The sequence below is a fragment of the Pseudophryne corroboree genome, chromosome 1 (assembly GCF_028390025.1).
Source record: "Pseudophryne corroboree isolate aPseCor3 chromosome 1, aPseCor3.hap2, whole genome shotgun sequence".
Lineage (NCBI taxonomy): Eukaryota > Metazoa > Chordata > Amphibia > Anura > Myobatrachidae > Pseudophryne > Pseudophryne corroboree.
In genome coordinates this window covers 1,207,743,960-1,207,762,050 of record NC_086444.1, presented here as the reverse complement: position 1 = coordinate 1,207,762,050, position 18,091 = coordinate 1,207,743,960, and the positions used below count along the sequence as shown (strand labels likewise).

General features: G+C 48.1%; 1 protein-coding gene across 1 annotated transcript in view; it reads right to left on the bottom strand.

Moving 5' to 3' along the window:
• Positions 1-1,893: 1,893 nt before the first annotated feature.
• The window catches only part of GFRA4 (GDNF family receptor alpha 4), a 729,620-nt gene continuing 713,422 nt past the window's right edge, over positions 1,894-18,091 (bottom strand). The window contains exons 8-9 of the mRNA XM_063925339.1: positions 13,830-13,987; positions 1,894-3,232 (exon numbers count right to left, since the gene is read on the bottom strand). Coding sequence (XP_063781409.1) covers positions 3,089-3,232; positions 13,830-13,987 — 302 coding nt within the window. The 3' untranslated portion in view covers positions 1,894-3,088. The remainder of the gene's footprint in view (positions 3,233-13,829; positions 13,988-18,091) is intronic.

Here is an 18,091-nt window from a genome sequence, read left to right as displayed (position 1 = left end):
CTTCACCTATGGTCCAGAGACAGAGGTCGTAGCAGTTACCCGAACAGCAGTCCTGACAGAGGAAAGTCCTACCTGGATCCATGCATCCCGAGTAAAAAAGGTTCCTAGACCAGACCTAGAGAGGGAAGCAAGTGATTCCAGTGAGGTACGAACCGGGGCGGACAGCCCTGACCTCCCACCTAGCGAAGACAGAAGACCAGAGGAGGATGAAGAAAATGCCCCCTATCTTTACCCTGGGGACTATCTTGATAGCCCTACTGGCCCATTTTCCCCTCTCAATGACTGAGGTTGATATAACTCAGAATAAGGGAAACTGACACTATGGTATAACTCTTCCACCACATACACCGCAACCTACATACTAGATTATTTCCAATTCCCCCAACTAGCTGCTGTCCAAAAGTCTGTTGACTACCAGATCCGCGCTGACACCACAGACAACCTAAGCCCCGAGGTACCCTATATTTGCGTTACAGGCCATAACTGGGGAAATGATTGCAGCTCATGGTCCGCGGCTGCCTGGAACACAGGTACCCCATGGGGCTATAAGCCCGCTGAAGCCTTAGATGAAAAGGATAAACACGGAACATCATTAACCCAACGATTAACCCTTCTTAAAATGCCCAACAATTACTGCAACTCCCGCTCAGGCTAAAAATTGCGCCATTGGTGTGCAGAAAGACGTAAGCTTTGCAAGAATCATATAGTATAACAATAATGATTCTAAGAGGGGATTGAAGGGTTAAACATGCTATATGAATTGTTATGTGTTTGAATAGACACGTACGCACTCTCTACAAGATGCCTTTGTCTGTTCATATAATATAAGGCTTGTGTGTGTCTTATCTTCAAGGACAATTACATACCAGATCAAAACTGTTACTTCTGTGTGTTACTAAAATATCCTGCATGTAATGTCGTATGCTACTTCTATTTATCCAATCATATGCTTGCACATATTGTATACACCCATGTTTCTTTTCTATATAGTACGCTGTAATTTATTAAATAAACAGTGTGAATCTTTACTGCTTGTGTTGTGCATGTAACTTGTGGCTAAAGGTTTACACTCACGGACGTCTGAGAGGCCATCACATCGAGGGTTAAAGAATATAGGGGCATATCCTTTCAGATGGCGCATGCATTCAAAAACTAGAGTGTGATGACGCATGCATTCAAAAACTAGAGTGTGATGGCGCATGCATTCAAAAACTAGAGTGTGATGGCGCATGCATTTGCGTAGGGCAACACTATTATATAAGATAGCTTCTGAGACTGGGAGGTGACCTAAATTCATTGCACAAAGAGGAAGTGACATGGCCATGTCTCTTGCTTTACGGCTGTGGTCTTGTTCTCAGCCACAGAGGTCATATCTTAAGAAAGTTACAAGGGAGACTGCACAAGGAATGGGCAGCTGGAGGACTCGATGGTGTGACCAATAGTGTGTTGATGCTGGAGAGGTTGTAGCCATCAGCGCCCTTGAATAATGTCCTATGTATGAAGTAGAACCTGGTCTGTCCCAGAAAATCAGTTCAGATCTAGTTTAATGACCAGCAGTCAGAGCCAGCTACGGAAAGCACATAAAGAATGGCGGTGCTGTGTGGGATATGAGGTTCCTTACACTGCTAGAGCTTTGGCCAGAAGAGAGAGGTGACACTTTGTAATGGGAAATTCGGCATTACTGCATTGTAGCCTTGGAGTTCCCTGCTTTTGACCCCACCCAAATATTGTATCTCACTTGAACGCTAATTAACAGCAACATAGGCAGGGGGAGGAATGGCCCATGGCCAGCAAAGGCTGCCATAGAGCAGCAGAGATATTTCAGTGGGGACCGTATGGGTCTATAATCCACAAAATCCTGTTAAACACACATACCACACATGAGACAAATAATTTGACTCCCAGAGATCAATAGTACAATTTAATGCTACTTTAAAAAAAAGAAAAGAAAAAAAATAATAATCCCAAGGTTAATAACAATTATATTGTGCGTGGATCAGAATAAACTCTTCTGCATAAAGAAAAAAAGGATTTGGTGGTGGAGGGGGGCCACATTGTGCTAAAAGATTTTTTTGACATAACTTGAAAAAAAATTGAAAAGCAATATGTCCAATCTTGTAGAAATCACCACATATGACCATCATGAAAAAGGTTCACAATAAGAATGCCCAAAATGTTCCTCTACAAGGAGCGAAATGCGTCAGACATCTCAGACAGAATTTTCCCATAAGTGTTCCACGCTGAACACAGCTAACGCATTTCGCCTGCTCACACTTATGGACTATAAATGCGGAAGGCAAATTAATATTAACAGTGTAGCAGGGTCATTCTGTGGAATGGCGGAGAAAAAGCGGGATGCGAAGATCGTATCAACGGAACTTCACAGCATCAGCCTGTGCCGTGCAAGGTTTATGCGAAATTCTGCTGCAACTTCGCGCATCTGTACTGCACAAACACTTTAGAGGCTCCAAAGCATTATACGCAGATATCCCAATCCTGTAAACTATAGGCTGCCCGTCCTTGCGCGTTTCTTCACCAATAAATCCATTACATGATATTTACACAGCCGCCCCCCCCCCTTCCTCCAGAATTGAAAAAATAAAAGTTCAGATAATGCAAACAGAGTAGGTACATTTTTATGCAATTTTCCCCCTACGCACTATTTTGATTTAAGAACATAATCTCAACAATTTCATCGTACGTGTAAATCATTTTGATTTCAGTACAAAATACACCACCCTTGTCCTTTGTGCTCTGCTGAGTCCTATTAGACAGGTGTCTTTTATCTCAGTAGTTTCAGAGGTCCCAGGCACCACCGGCAGAATCGCCGCGCAATGTTCCATATGACCAGGGACCTCCTCCAGGCCTTCTCTCTTAAACATAGCCGCAAAGTCAAACTCTTGAGACGCGAAGAGATGTGTCGATCAATTCAAAAGACAATAAATGAAAATGGGAACTTTTTTTTCCCGGTTTTGTTTGATTACCATGAATTAACAATTAAAAAATAAAATAGAGAAGACACGCAGTTTTTTTTTCTCCCAGCAATTATCTTTTTTGGAGGATAAAACAGGAAAACTCTCAGCTGTCTTCAGATATAGGTCTGAAATAATATAGCGACGAGCAGGAAACATCCACTGCTGGCCAATGGGGAACTGGAGGAAGGGACCAGAGAATTGAAGACTTCTGACTTGATTTCATTGGTTCCTACTAAAAAGGGCTCCTCTCTTGTGATCTGCAGAAGAAGAAAGGAAAACATTTGCCGATAAGGCAACGGTACAAGGACATTCCTCATAAAGTCACAAATTAAACCAAAATAAGTTGAGCGCTATATGGGGCTAATTCAGACCTGTTCGCTCGCTAGAGTTTTTTTGCAGTCCTGCGTTCGCATAGTCACCGTCCACAGGGGAGTGTATTTTAGCTGTGCAACTATGTGAACGCATGTGTAGCAGAGCTGTACAAACTGATCTTGTGCAGTCTCTGCACAGCCCAGGACTTACTCAGCCGCTGCGATCACATCAGCCTGTCTGGGACCGGTCAGGAACCCTCCTTGCAAACGCTAGGACACGCCTGCGTTTTTCCAGACACTCCCTGAAAACGGTCAGTTTCCACCCACAAATGCCTTCTCCCTGTCAATCTCCTTGCGATCGCCTGTGTGAATGGATTCTTCGCACAAACCCATCGTTGAGGGGCGATCCGCTTTGTACCCGTGCGACGCGCATGCACATTGCGGTGCATATGCATGCGCAGTTTGGGCCTGATCGCCCGCTGTACGAAAACTCAGCCTAGCGATCAGGTCTAAATTAGCCCCTACATACAGTATATATATATATATATATATATATTTATTTCTCTAACGTCCTAAGTGGATGCTGGGGACTCCGTAAGGACCATGGGGATTAGCGGCTCCGCAGGAGACTGGGCACATCTAAAGAAAGCTTTAGGACTAGCTGGTGTGCACTGGCTCCTCCCCCTATGACCCTCCTCCAAGCCTCAGTTAGATTTCTGTGCCCGAACGAGAAGGGTGCACACTAGGTGGCACTCCTGAGCTGCTTAGTGAAAAGTTAGTTTTAGGTTTTTTATTTTCAGTGAGTCCTGCTGGCAACAGGCTCACTGCATCGAGGGACTAAGGGGAGAAGAAGCGAACTCACCTGCGTGCAGAGTGGATTGGGCTTCTTAGGCTACTGGACATTAGCTCCAGAGGGACGATCACAAGCCCAGCCTGGATGGGTCCCAGAGCCGCGCCGCCGGCCCCCTTACAGAGCCAGAAGCCTGAAGAGATCCGGAAAATCGGCGGCAGAAGACGTCCTGTCTTCAAAAAGGTAGCGCACAGCACCGCAGCTGTGCGCCATTGCTCTCAGCACACTTCACACTCCGGTCACTGAGGGTGCAGGGCGCTGGGTGGGGGCGCCCGAGACGCAATAAAAATACCTTAAATGGCAAAAGATGCATCACATATAGCTCCTGGGCTATATGGATGCATTTAACCCATGCCAAAAATACACAAAAAACGGGAGATAAGGCCGCCGATAAGGGGGCGGAGCCTATCTCCTCAGCACACTGGCGCCATTTTCCCTCACAGCTTCGTTGGAGGGAAGCTCCCTGTCTCTCCCCTGCAGTCACTACACTACAGAAAGGGTTAAATAAAGAGAGGGGGGCACTAATTAGGCGCAGTATAAACAATACAGCAGCTATAAGGGGAAAAACACTTATATAAGGTTATCCCTGTATATATATAGCGCTCTGGTGTGTGCTGGCAAACTCTCCCTCTGTCTCCCCAAAGGGCTAGTGGGGTCCTGTCCTCTATCAGAGCATTCCCTGTGTGTGTGCTGTATGTCGGTACGTTGGTGTCGACATGTATGAGGAGAAAAATGATGTGGAGACGGAGCAGATTGCCTGTAATAGTGATGTCACCCCCTAGGGGGTCGACACCTGAGTGGATGAACTGTTGGAAGAATTACGTGACAGTGTCAGCTCTGTATAAAAGACAGTGGTTGACATGAGACAGCCGGCTACTCAGCTTGTGCCTGTCCAGACGTCTCATAGGCCGTCAGGGGCTCTAAAGCGCCCGTTACCTCAGATGGCAGATATAGACACCGACACGGATACTGACTCCAGTGTCGACGGTGAAGAGACAAATGTGACTTCCAGTAGGGCCACACGTTACATGATTGAGGCAATGAAAAAATTTCTGATAATACGAGTACCACCAAAAAGGGGTATTATGTTCGGTGAGGAAAAACTACCTGTAGTTTTCCTGAATCTGAGAAATTAAATGAGGTGTGTGATGATGCGTGGGTTTCCCCCGATAACAACTGATAAAAATGTTATTGGCATTATATCCTTTCCCGCCAGAGGTTAGGGTGCGTTGGGAAACACCCCCTAGGGTGGATAAAGCGCTCACACGCTGGTAAGAACAAGGGCTCTACCCTCTCCTGAGATGGCCGCCCTTAAGGATCCTGCTGATAGAAAGCAGGAGGATATCCTAAAATGTATTACACACATACTGGTGTTATACTGCGACCAGCAATCGCCTCAGCCTGGATGTGCAGTGCTGGGTTGGCGTGGTCGGATTCCCTGACTGAAAATATTGTTACCTTAGATAGGGACAGTATATTATTGCCTATAGAGCATTTTAAAGATGCATTTCTATATATGCGTGATGCACAGCGGAATATTTGCCGACTGGCATCAAGTCTAAGTACGTTGTCCATTTCTACCAGTAGAGGGTTATGGACACGTCAGTGGTCAGGTGATGCGTATTCCAAACGGCATTTGGAAATATTGCCTTATTAAGGGGAGGAGTTATTTGGGGTCGGTCTTTCAGACCTGGTGGCCACGGCAACAGCTGGGAAATCCACGTTTGTACCCCAGGTCGCCTCTCATCATGAGAAGACGCCGTATTATCAGGCGCAGTCTTTTCGTGGACAAGCGGGCAAAAGGTTCCTCTTTTCTGCCCCGTGACAGAGGGAGAGGAAAAAGGCTGCAGAAATCAGCCAGTTCCCAGGAACAGAAACCCTCTCCCGCCTCTGCCAAGCCCTCAGTATGAAGCTGGGGCTTTACAAGCAGAATCAGGCACGGTGGGGGGCCCGTCTCAATGAATTTCAGCGCGCAGTGGGCTCACTCGCAAGTAGACCCCTGGATCCTTCAGGTGATACTCAGGGGTACAAATTAGAATTCGAGACGTCTCCCCCTCGCCGTTTCCTAAAGTCGGCTTTACCAATGTCTCCTTCTGACAGGGAGATAGTTTTGAAAGCCATTCACAAGCTGTATTCCCAGCAGGTGATAATCAAGGTACCCCTCCTGCAACAGGGAACGGGGTATTATTCCACACTGTTGTGGTACCAAAGCCGGACGGCTTGGTGAGACCGATTATAAATCTAAAATCTTTGAACACTTACATACAGAGGTTCAAATTCAAGATTGAGTCACTTAGAGCAGTGATTGCGAACCTGGAAGAAGGGGACTACATGATGTCTCGGGACATCAAGGATGCTTACCTTCATGTAAAAAATGTACCCTTCTCATCAAGGGTACCTCAGGTTTATGGTACAGAACTGTCACTATCAGTTCAGACGCTGCCGTATGGATGGTCCACGGCACCCCGGGTCTTTACCAAGGTAATGGCCGAAATGATGATATTCTTTCGAAGGAAGGGAATATTAGTTATCCCTTACTTGGACGATTCCCTGATAAGGGTAAGATCCAGGGAACAGTTGGAGGTCGGTGTAGCACTATCTCAGGTAGTGTTGCGGCAGCACGATTGGATTCTCAATATTCCAAAATCGCAGCTGGTTCCGACGACTTGTCTTCTGTTCCTAGGGATGATCCTGGACACAGTCCAGAAAAAGGTGTTTCTCCCGGAGGAGAAAGCCAGGGAGTTATCCGAGATAGTCAGGAACCTCCTAAAACCGAGCCAAGTCTCAGTGCATCAATGCACAAGGGTTCTGGGTATAATGGTGGCTTCCTACGAAGCAATCCCATTCGGCAGATTCCACGCAAGAACTTTCCAGTGGGAGCTGCTGGACAAATGGTCCGGGTCGCATCTTCAGATGCATCAGCGGATAACCCTGTCACCAAGGACAAGGGTGTCCCTCCTGTGGTGGTTGCAGAGTGCTCATCTTCTAGAGGGCCGCAGATTCGGCATTCAGGACTGGGTCCTGGTGACCACGGATGCCAGCCTGCGAGGCTGGGGAGCAGTCACACAGGGAAGGAATATCCAGGGCTTATAGTCTAGCCTGGAGACGTCACTTCACAAAAATATCCTAAAGCTAAGGGCCATTTACAATGCTCTAAGCTTAGCAAGACCTCTGCTTCAAGGTCAGCCGGTGTTGATCCAGTCGGACAACATCACGGCAGTCACCCACGTAAACAAACAAGGCTGGCACAAGAAGCAGGAGCAATGGCAGAAGCTGCAAGGATTTTTCGCTGGGCGGAAAACCATGTGATAGCACTGTCAGCAGTATTCATTCCGGGAGTGGACAACTGGGAAGTAGACTTCCTCAACACGACCTCCACCCGGGAGAGTGGGGACTTCACCCAGAAGTCTTCCACATGATTATAAACCGTTGGGAAAAACTCGACAGGTATTGCGCCAGGTCAAGGGACCCTCAGGCAATAGCTGTAGACGCTCTGGTAACACCGTGGGTGTACCAGTCAGTGTATGTGTTCCCTCCTCTACCTCTCATACCCAAGGTACTGAGATTGATAAGATGGAGAGGAGTAAGCACTATATTCGTGGCTCCGGATTGGCCAAGAAGGAATTGGTAACCGGAACTTCAAGAGATGCTCACGGAGGATCCGTGGCCTCTACCTCTAAGAAGGGACCTGCTCCAGCATGGACCCTGTCTGTTCCAAGACTTACCGCGGCTGCGTTTGACGGCATGGCGGTTGAACGCCGGATCCTGAAGGAAAAAAGGCATTCCGGATGAAGTCATCCCTATCCTGATCAAAGCCAGGAAGGATGTAACCGCAAAACATTATCACCGCATTTGGCGAAAATATGTTGCGTGGTGCGAGGCCAGTAAGGCCCGACGGAGGAAATTCAACTGGGTCGATTCCTACATTTCCTGAAAACAGGAGTGTCTATGGGCCTGAAATTGGGGTCCATTAAGGTTCAAATTTCGGCCCTGTCAATTTTCTTCCAAAAAGAACTAGCTTCAGTCCCTGAAGTTCAGACGTTAGTAAAAGGGGTACTGCATATACAGCCTCCTTTTGTGCCTCCAGTGGCACTTTGGGATCTCAATGTAGGTTTTGGTTTCCAAAAGTCACATTGGGTTGAACCACTTAAATCTGTGGAGTTAAAATATCTCACATGGAAAGTGGCCATGCTGTTGGCCCTGGCCGGGGCCAGGCACGTGTCAGAATTGGCGGCTTTATCCTGTAAAAGCCCTTATCTGATTTTCCATTCGGACAGGGGGAATTGAGGACTCGTCCTCAGTTTCTCCCTAAGGTGGTTTCAGCGTTTCACCTGAACCAACCTATTGTGGTGCCTGCGGCTACTAGGGACTTGGAGGACTCCAAGTTGCTAGATGTTGTCAGGGCCCTGAAAATATCCAGGACGGCTGGAGTCAGGAAAACTGACTCGCTGTTTATCCTGTATGCTCCCAACAAGCTGGGTGCTCCTGCTTCTAAGCAGACTATTGCTCGTTGGATTTGTAGTACAATTCAGCTTGCACATTCTGTGGCAGGCCTGCCACAGCCAAAAAATCTGTAAATGCCCACTCCACAAGGAAGGTGGGCTCATCTTGGGCGGTTGCCCGAGGGGTCTCGGCTTTACAACTTTGCCGAGCAGCTACTTGGTCAGGAGCAAATACGTTTGTAAAATTCTACAAAATTGATACCCTGGCTGAGGAGGACCTGGAGTTTTCTCTCAATTGGTGCTGCAGAGTCATCCGCACTCTCCCGCCCCTTTGGGAGCTTTGGTATAATCCCCATGGTCCTTACGGAGTCCCCAGCATCCACTTAGGACGTTAGAGAAAATAAGAATTTACTTACCGATAATTCTATTTCTCATAGTCCGTAGTGGATGCTGGGCGCCCATCCCAAGTGCGGATTGTCTGCAATACTGGTACATAGTTATTATTACCAAAAAGATCGGGTTATTGCTGTAGTGAGCTATCTTTTCTAGAGGCTCCTCTGTTATCATGCTGTTAACTGGGTTCAGATCACAAGTTATACGGTGTGATAGGTGTGGCTGGTATGAGTCTTACCCGGGATTCAAGATCCTTCCTTATTGTGTACGCTCGTCCGGGCACAGTATCCTAACTGAGGCTTGGAGGAGGGTCATAGGGGGAGGAGCCAGTGCACACCAGCTAGTCCTAAAGCTTTCTTTAGATGTGCCCAGTCTCCTGCGGAGCCGCTAATCCCCATGGTCCTTACGGAGTCCCCAGCATCCACTACAGACTATGAGAAATAGAATTATCGGTGAGTAAATTCTTATTATATATATATATATATATATATATATATATATATACACACACACACACACACACACACACACACACACACACACACACACACACACAGTATATATAGTGCATATGTGTATATATTACTTATCAGTCCATGTTTGTGCACAGATGGTATCAGTCACTATTCCATCCACCTGTGCTCTAGCATGGATATCTTTAAAACCTGGACTGTTGGGATGCCCTGAGGACCACGTTTGGGAACCACTGCCTTTGGGACCAATCAGATTCTTGTTGTCATATATCTAGTACAGTGTATAAAATGACAGCTAGAATCTGATTGATTGCTACGAGCAACACCCCCACTCTCGCTCTTTGGAAGGTTTGATAATCCCTCTTCCGGCAGTGGCTGATATATGTGCGCGTCTCTGTCACTCTGCGCTTGGATTATAGTCATAGATGGCAGGCCAGCCCTGGCACACTGAGCCACAGCGTAATTACACTGAGCATCCTCTGTGTCCGCTGATCTTCTCAAAGGGGATACACTCATTAGGTTGACAATAACAATGTTCACTTCATAATGTCGCTATCAGAATGCCGACAGCTATGATGTCAACATTGTCAACAGGCAACATCAGAATGCTGCCATGTCATATACCAACACTGTCAGAATGTTGACATAAGGAGCAGGCTGCAGGGGGGAGGGTAAGGATTAGGTTGTAGGATGGGAGGTTAGGGTTACACTCAGGGGCGTATCTACCCATTGGCCAGGATGGCACTCGCCAGGGGCGCCAGCAAAGGAGGGACGCTGCCTGGTGGTGCCACCCGTGGCCAGGAGGTACATTGTTAGAGGCAGTACCTGTGTGTGCCTCCCCCCCCCGCAGTGGTGCCCGGCAACATGCAGAGCAGGCAGCAGCAGCCGCAGTTCCTGGCGGTGGTGTCCGGTGTCCGCACTGAAATCAAGAAACGCTACATAAACTACAGCTCCCAGCAGCCCTCGGGGAGCTCCTGGCAGCAAGGGCTGCTGGGAGCTGTAGTTTATGCAGAATTTCTTGATTTTAGTGCGGTGCCGTGCCGGACACCTGTGACTACTATCAGCTCTACATATTGCCGGGCGACCCTACGAGTGAGGCACTGCCGGGGGCAGGGGGCATCTGATTTGGCTCCCGCTGTCCGCACTGCACCACACACCTCAAGCCTCCCGGTCCCAGCGTGGTACTGTCCACCTCCCGCACGGCGCTGTCCTGATAGTGACTTTGTCCAGACAGACACACACTCTCTCTCACTCTCTTTCTTTCCTAAGATGCTCTACCTGGCACAGTGTGTATAAGGGGCTACCTGGCACAGTGTGTATAATGGGCTACCTGGCGCAGTGTGTACAATGGGCTACCTGGCGCAATGTGTATAATGGGCTACCTGGAGCAGTGTGTATAAGGGGCTACCTGGCAAAATGTGTATAATGGGCTACCTGGCGCAATGTGTATAATGGGCTACCTGGAGCAGTGTGTATAAGGGGCTACCTGGCAAAATGTGTATAATGGGCTACCTGGCGCAATGTGTATAAGGGGCTCTACCTGGCGCAATGTGTATAAGGGGCTACCTGACGCAATGTGTATAAGGGTCTCTACCTGGCACAGTGTGTATAAGGGTCTCTACCTGGCACAGTGTGTATAAGGGGCTCTACCTGGCGCAGTGTGTATAAGGGTCTCTACCTGGCGCAGTGTGTATAATGGTCTCTACCTGGTGCAATGTGTATAAGGGTCTCTACCTGGCGCAGTGTGTATAAGGGTCTCTACCTGGCGCAGTGTGTATAAGGGTCTCTATTTGGTGCAGTGTGTATAAGGGTCTCTACCTGGCGCAGTGTGTATAGGGGTCTCTACCTGGCGCAGTGTGTATAAGGGGCTCTACATGGCACAATGTGTATAAAGGGCTACCTGGCGCAGTGTGTATAAGGGTCTCTACCTGGCGCAGTGTGTATAAGGGTCTCTACTGTGGTGTAATGTGTGTAATGGGCTCTAACATGGCATAATGTTTATAAGGGTTACTACTGTGTAGCGTAATGTTAATAAGGGGCTCTAGCATGTGGCATAATGTATATAAGGAATATACTACTGTGTAGCATAACATGAATAATGGTCATTACTGTGTGGTGTAATGTGAGTAAGGGACACTACTGTGTGGTGTCATTTGAATTGGGGGTACTATTGTGTGACCATGCCCCTTTTTAGCACACGTGCCTTCCCTATTTGAAGTAGGGGCGTCAGTCCTCTACTTTGCCAGGGGTGCTCGGACACCTAGATACACCCCTGGTTACACTAGAGAGGGGGGTGTTTAATGTTAGATTGCAGGGGGGGAGGTTAGGGTTACACTTCGGAAGGGGGGTGTTTAATGTTAGGTTGCAGGGGAGGAGGTTAGGGTTACGCTGCGGGAGGGGGGGGGGGTTTAATGTTAGGTTGCAAGGGGGTAGGTTAGGGTTAGGCACTAGGAGGAGTCTAGTGTTAGGCTGCAGTGGGGGAGGTTAGGCCGTGGGGGGTTAGGCACTAGGGGGAGTTTATTGTTAGGCTGCAGGGGGGTTAGGGTTAGGCCATATGGAGTTTTAGTGTTAGGCAATGGGGGGGGGGGGGGGTTGGGGTTAGGCTATATGGGGAGTTTAGTGTTAGGCTGCAGGAGGGTGATAGGGTTAAGCTGTTTGTGTGTGTGGGGGGGGGAGGTTAGGGTTAGGCTGCAGGAGGGTTAGGGTTAGGCACCAGGGGGAGATTAGTGTTTGGCTGTGGGGGGAGGTTAGTGTTAGGCTGCGCAGGGAGGTTAGGGTTAGGCTGCAGGAAGGTTAGGGTTAGTCACCACGGGGGTTAGTGTTAGGCTGCAGGGGGGTTAGGGTTAGTCACCAGGGGGAGTTTAGTGTTAGGCTGCGGAGGGAGGTTAGGGTTAGGTTGCAGGGGGGTTAGGGTTAGGCTGCAGGGGGGTTAGGGTTAGGCATTAGAGAAAAGGATAGGGATTAGGGTTAGGGATAGGGACAGTATACTCACCAAAATACCACACTGGGACAAATTTATGTTTGTACGCAATACTGATGTTCATGCAACTGACTGATTGTTGGCAGACTGCGTGTGCACTGCGATCGTACTGCGTATGCAAGGCACCTTTGTGATGTCGCCCGCAGTCAGATTTTACATGCAGAGTGACTGACAGGAAGGGATAGTTTGTGGGGGGTAACGGGAGCGGTGGCAAATCGCAGATGTGTCACACACTTTTTCGGGGCGTGTATCTGCCTTCAGCTGCAATCATGTGCGTAGAGAAACATGGCGCCAGCGTCACTACTGCCACGGCCAGTCTGCGTGACCACAGACTCACTCGGGAAGTTGATGTTCCTCGTTACTGCATCGATGCTGCGTGTTTGTGCACAGCTGCGGAGGACCACGCGATGGCTCCAGAGGGCGTCTACATCCCTTTCAGGGCGGCAGCTTCACTTGTGATAATTAGCAAAACCGTAGCCTAAAATAGCGCAATTTTCTGTACAAACGTGAATTAGGCCCTCTGTCACATGGCCGCTGGGGCCCAGAAGCCACCACTGCAGGCGTCAGGAGCAGGTATGTCACCGCTGGGCCACCAAGGATGATATGTCGACATTTTAACATGTCGATATTTCATCAGTGTCTACAAGATGAATGTTGACATATCAAGGATGCACAGTAGTCAAAATTTTGACAGGCAAAATATCAACAAACAAAAGGTTAACATGGACACATACTCACGCACCCCATCCAACCTGCACTAGGACCTCCCCACCCCAACCTGCACTAGGACCTCCCCACCCCAACCCAACCTGCACTAGGAACTCCCCACTCCAACCCAACCTGCACTAGGACCTCCCCACCCCAACCTGCACTAGGACTAAGACCTCCCCACCCCACCCTGCACTACGACCTCCCCACCACAACCTGCACTAGGACCTCCCCACCCCAACCTGCACTAGGACCTCCCCACCCCAACCCAACCTGCACTAGGAACTCCCCACTCCAACCCAACCTGCACTAGGACCTCCCCACCCCAACCTGCACTAGGACTAAGACCTCCCCACCCCACTCTGCACTACGACCTCCCCACCCCCACCACAACCTGCACTAGGACCTCCCCAACCTGCACTAGGACATCCCCACCCTGCAGTAGGACCTCACCACTCCACCACAACCTGTACTGGGACCTCCCCACCCCACACCAATCTACACCAGGACATCCCCACCCCACTCTGCACTAGGACCTCCCCAGCTCACAGCAACCTGCACTAGGACCTCCCCACCGCAACCTGCACTAGGACCTCCCCACCCAGGCCCTCCTAGAGGTGGACAGTAAGAAGTCAGTAAAGTACTAGTAAGTCCTGTACATGAGCCAGATATCCTAATGGGCAGCGCGATTATCTACCTTGGTGGGCTGTACGTGGACTATGTCGTTGTCCTTGACTGCAGGAACAGTGACATTATTATGCTTCTCCTCCTTGTGCACAGGTGTTGTAGAGGCTACGGACGGATTCAGCGCCAGGTTAAGATTGGTTCCATTGCCAAAAGCATGAATAGAATTCTCTACAATATAAAATATAAGAAGCAAAAATGAGTTATTCACCAGGAGAACGTGGGATATAAATGTTCTTACTGCTGTAACTTGCAAAAGAGAAGTTGTTAGTGAAAACTCAGGTACTCAGGTATGGAGATTTTCCCTTATACTGAATTAGCAATAAATATTATGCGAGGCCAGCACAGAGCAATCCAGGCTTTTGTTCCTGAGCAGTCATCAGTCTGTAGGAAAATCAGTGTTATGCGTGCTTGATCAGACGTTCAACATAGCTCACCGTTGATTGCCGGTGCCATTAAAGAGGCCAATGATTGAATCAAAAAGGCAAATGCAGCACATTAATCTGTACACTCTCCAGGCAGAGTCAGGGCACGGTGGCAGCTGCAGCTGGCGCCTCCGCCTAATCTGAGCCCTGGTAATACTTTTGTTTATAGAACTTTGAGTAAGAGAGAGTGTGTGTGTGTGTGTGTGTGTGTGTGTGTGTAAGTGGATATGTGTGTGCTTGATTGTATAGGGTTGCGATATTGTGGCTGAGGGGGTCATTCAGAGATGAACGCAGATGGTTGCATACGCCGTTGGATCTGCGTTCATCTCTGCACATGCTGGGGGCTGTCCAGCACAGGGCATGTGTAAGGCCGCCTCCCGATGCGTCTGCAATCTAATTGCGACACACCGGACCTATGGTTGACCCCTGGCAGCGCAGCCAGGCGGTCAGCTGATATTTTTTTTATTGGTGCGGCTGCGTGTGACATCACAGAGCCGCCCTGAAAATGGTTCCGGCCCGCCCCCGCTCGCCCCCCCCCCCCAACACCACATTGCCGCCCTGAAAACGCCCGTCGCTGTCACTCACATTACGGTTGCATCCATTGAGGATGCGACCGCAATGGGTGTGTCCGCGCAGCTGCTGTGCGGCCGCCGCGCATGCGCAGTTTGCCATCGCCGCCAAACCGCACTGTGCGCCGCAATAGCGGCAGGGTCTGAATGTGTGCGTGTTTGTCTTTTGCTTTGCATGAATGAGAGTGTGGATAATTGGGTAGGTGAGATGAGCGGGTTCGGTTCCTCTGAATCCGAACCCGCCCGAACTTCATGTTTTTTTACACGGGTCCGAGCGACTCGGATCTTCCCGCCTTGCTCGGTTAACCCGAGCGCGCCCGAACGTCATCATGACGCTGTCGGATTCTCGCGAGGCTCGGATTCTATTGCGAGACTCGGATTCTATATAAGGAGCCGCGTGTCGCCGCCATTTTACACGTGCATTGAGATTGATAGTGAGAGGACGTGGCTGGCGTCCTCTCCGTTTAGAGAAGAAATAGATACTTAGGAGAGTGAGAGTGAGACAGTGACACTTCATTTACTGGAGCTTAGGAGGAGTACTCAGACAGAGAGTGCAGAATTTTGCTGATAGTATTAGTTAGTTATACTAGTGACTGACCAGTGACCACCAGTGCAGTTTTATATTATTTAATATAATCCGTTCTCTGCCTGAAAAAACGATACACAGTGACTCAGTCACATACCATATCTGTGCTCAGCCCAGTGTGCTGCTGCATCATCTATGTATAATATCTGACTGTGCTCACACAGCTTAATTGTGGGGGAGACTGGGGAGCAGTTAGGTTATAGCAGGAGCCAGGAGTACATATTAAAATTAAACAGTGCACACTTTTTTTCTGCAGGAGTGCCACTGCCAGTGTGACTGACCAGTGACCTGACCACCAGTATATAGTATACTATATTGTATTGTGAATGTCTGCCTGTAAAAGTTAAACACACGTCGTGTGACTTGTGTGGTGTTTTTTTATTCTATAAAATAAAAAACTCATTCTGCTGACAGACAGTGTCCAGCAGGTCCGTCATTATATAATATATACCTGTCCGGCTGCAGTAGTGATATATATATATTTTTTATATCATTATTTATCATCCAGTCGCAGCAGACACAGTACGGTAGTTCACGGCTGTAGCTACCTCTGTGTCGGCACTCGGCAGTCCATCCATAATTGTATACCACCTACCCGTGGTTTTTTTTTTCTTTCTTCTTTATACATACTACATCTCATTATCATCCAGTCTATATTAGCAGCAGACACAGTACAGTACGGTAGTCCACGGCTGTAGCTACCTCTGTGTCGGCACTCGGCAGTCCGTCCATAATTGTATACCACCTACCCGTGGTTTTTTTTTTCTTTCTTCTTTATACATACTACATCTCATTATCAACCAGTCTATATTAGCAGCAGACACAGTACGGTAGTCCACGGCTGTAGCTACCTCTGTGTCGGCACTCGGCAGTCCATCCATAATTGTATACCACCTACCCGTGGTTTTTTTTTCTTTCTTCTTTATACATACTACATCTCATTATCATGCAGTCTATATTAGCAGCAGACACAGTACAGTACGGTAGTCCACGGCTGTAGATACCTCTGTGTCGGCACTCGGCAGTCCATCCATAATTGTATACCACCTACCCGTGGTTTTTTTTTTCTTTCTTCTTTATACATACTACATCTCATTATCATCCAGTCTATATTAGCAGCAGACACAGTACAGTACGGTAGTCCACGGCTGTAGCTACCTCTGTGTCGGCACTCGGCAGTCCGTCCATAATTGTATACCACCTACCCGTGGTTTTTTCTTTCTTTCTTCTTTATACATACTACATCTCATTATCAACCAGTCTATATTAGCAGCAGACACAGTACGGTAGTCCACGGCTGTAGCTACCTCTGTGTCGGCACTCGGCAGTCCATCCATAATTGTATACCACCTACCCGTGGTTTTTTTTTCTTTCTTCTTTAAACATACTACATCTCATTATCATCCAGTCTATATTAGCAGCAGACACAGTACAGTACGGTAGTCCACGGCTGTAGCTACCTCTGTGTCGGCACTCGGCAGTCCATCCATAATTGTATACCACCTACCCATGTTTTTTTTTTCTTTCTTCTTTATACATACATACTACATCTCTTTATCAACCAGTCTATATTAGCAGCAGACACAGTACGGTAGTCCACGGCTGTAGCTACCTCTGTGTCGGCACTCGGCAGTCCATCCATAATTGTATACCACCTACCCGTGGTTTTTTTTTCTTTCTTCTTTATACATACATACTACATCTCTTTATCAACCAGTCTATATTAGCAGCAGACACAGTACGGTAGTCCACGGCTGTAGCTACCTCTGTGTCGGCACTCGGCAGTCCGTCCATAATTGTATACCACCTACCCGTGGTTTTTTTTTCTTTCTTCTTTATACATACATACTACATCTCTTTATCAACCAGTCTATATTAGCAGCAGACACAGTACGGTAGTCCACGGCTGTAGCTACCTCTGTGTCGGCACTCGGCAGTCCATCCATAATTGTATACCACCTACCCGTGTTTTTTTTTTCTTTCTTCTTTATACATACTACATCTCATTATCATCCAGTCTATATTAGCAGCAGACACAGTACAGTACGGTAGTCCACGGCTGTAGCTACCTCTGTGTCGGCACTCGGCAGTCCGTCCATAATTGTATACCACCTACCCGTGGTTTTTTTTTCTTTCTTCTTTATACATACATACTACATCTCATTATCATCCAGTCTATATTAGCAGCAGACACAGTACAGTACAATAGTCCACGGCTGTAGCTACCTCTGTGTCGGCACTCGGCAGTCCATCCATAATTGTATACTAGTATCCATCCATCTCCATTGTTTACCTGAGGTGCCTTTTAGTTGTGCCTATTAAAATATGGAGAACAAAAATGTTGAGGTTCCAAAATTAGGGAAAGATCAAGATCCACTTCCACCTCATGCTGAAGCTGCTGCCACTAGTCATGGCCGAGACGATGAAATGCCAGCAACGTCGTCTGCCAAGGCCGATGCCCAATGGCATAGTACAGAGCATGTCAAATCCAAAACACCAAATATCAGTAAAAAAAGGACTCCAAAACCTAAAATAAAATTGTCGGAGGAGAAGCGTAAACTTGCCAATATGCCATTTACCACACGGAGTGGCAAGGAACGGCTGAGGCCCTGGCCTATGTTCATGGCTAGTGGTTCAGCTTCACATGAGGATGGAGGCACTCAGCCTCTCGCTAGAAAAATGAAAAGACTCAAGC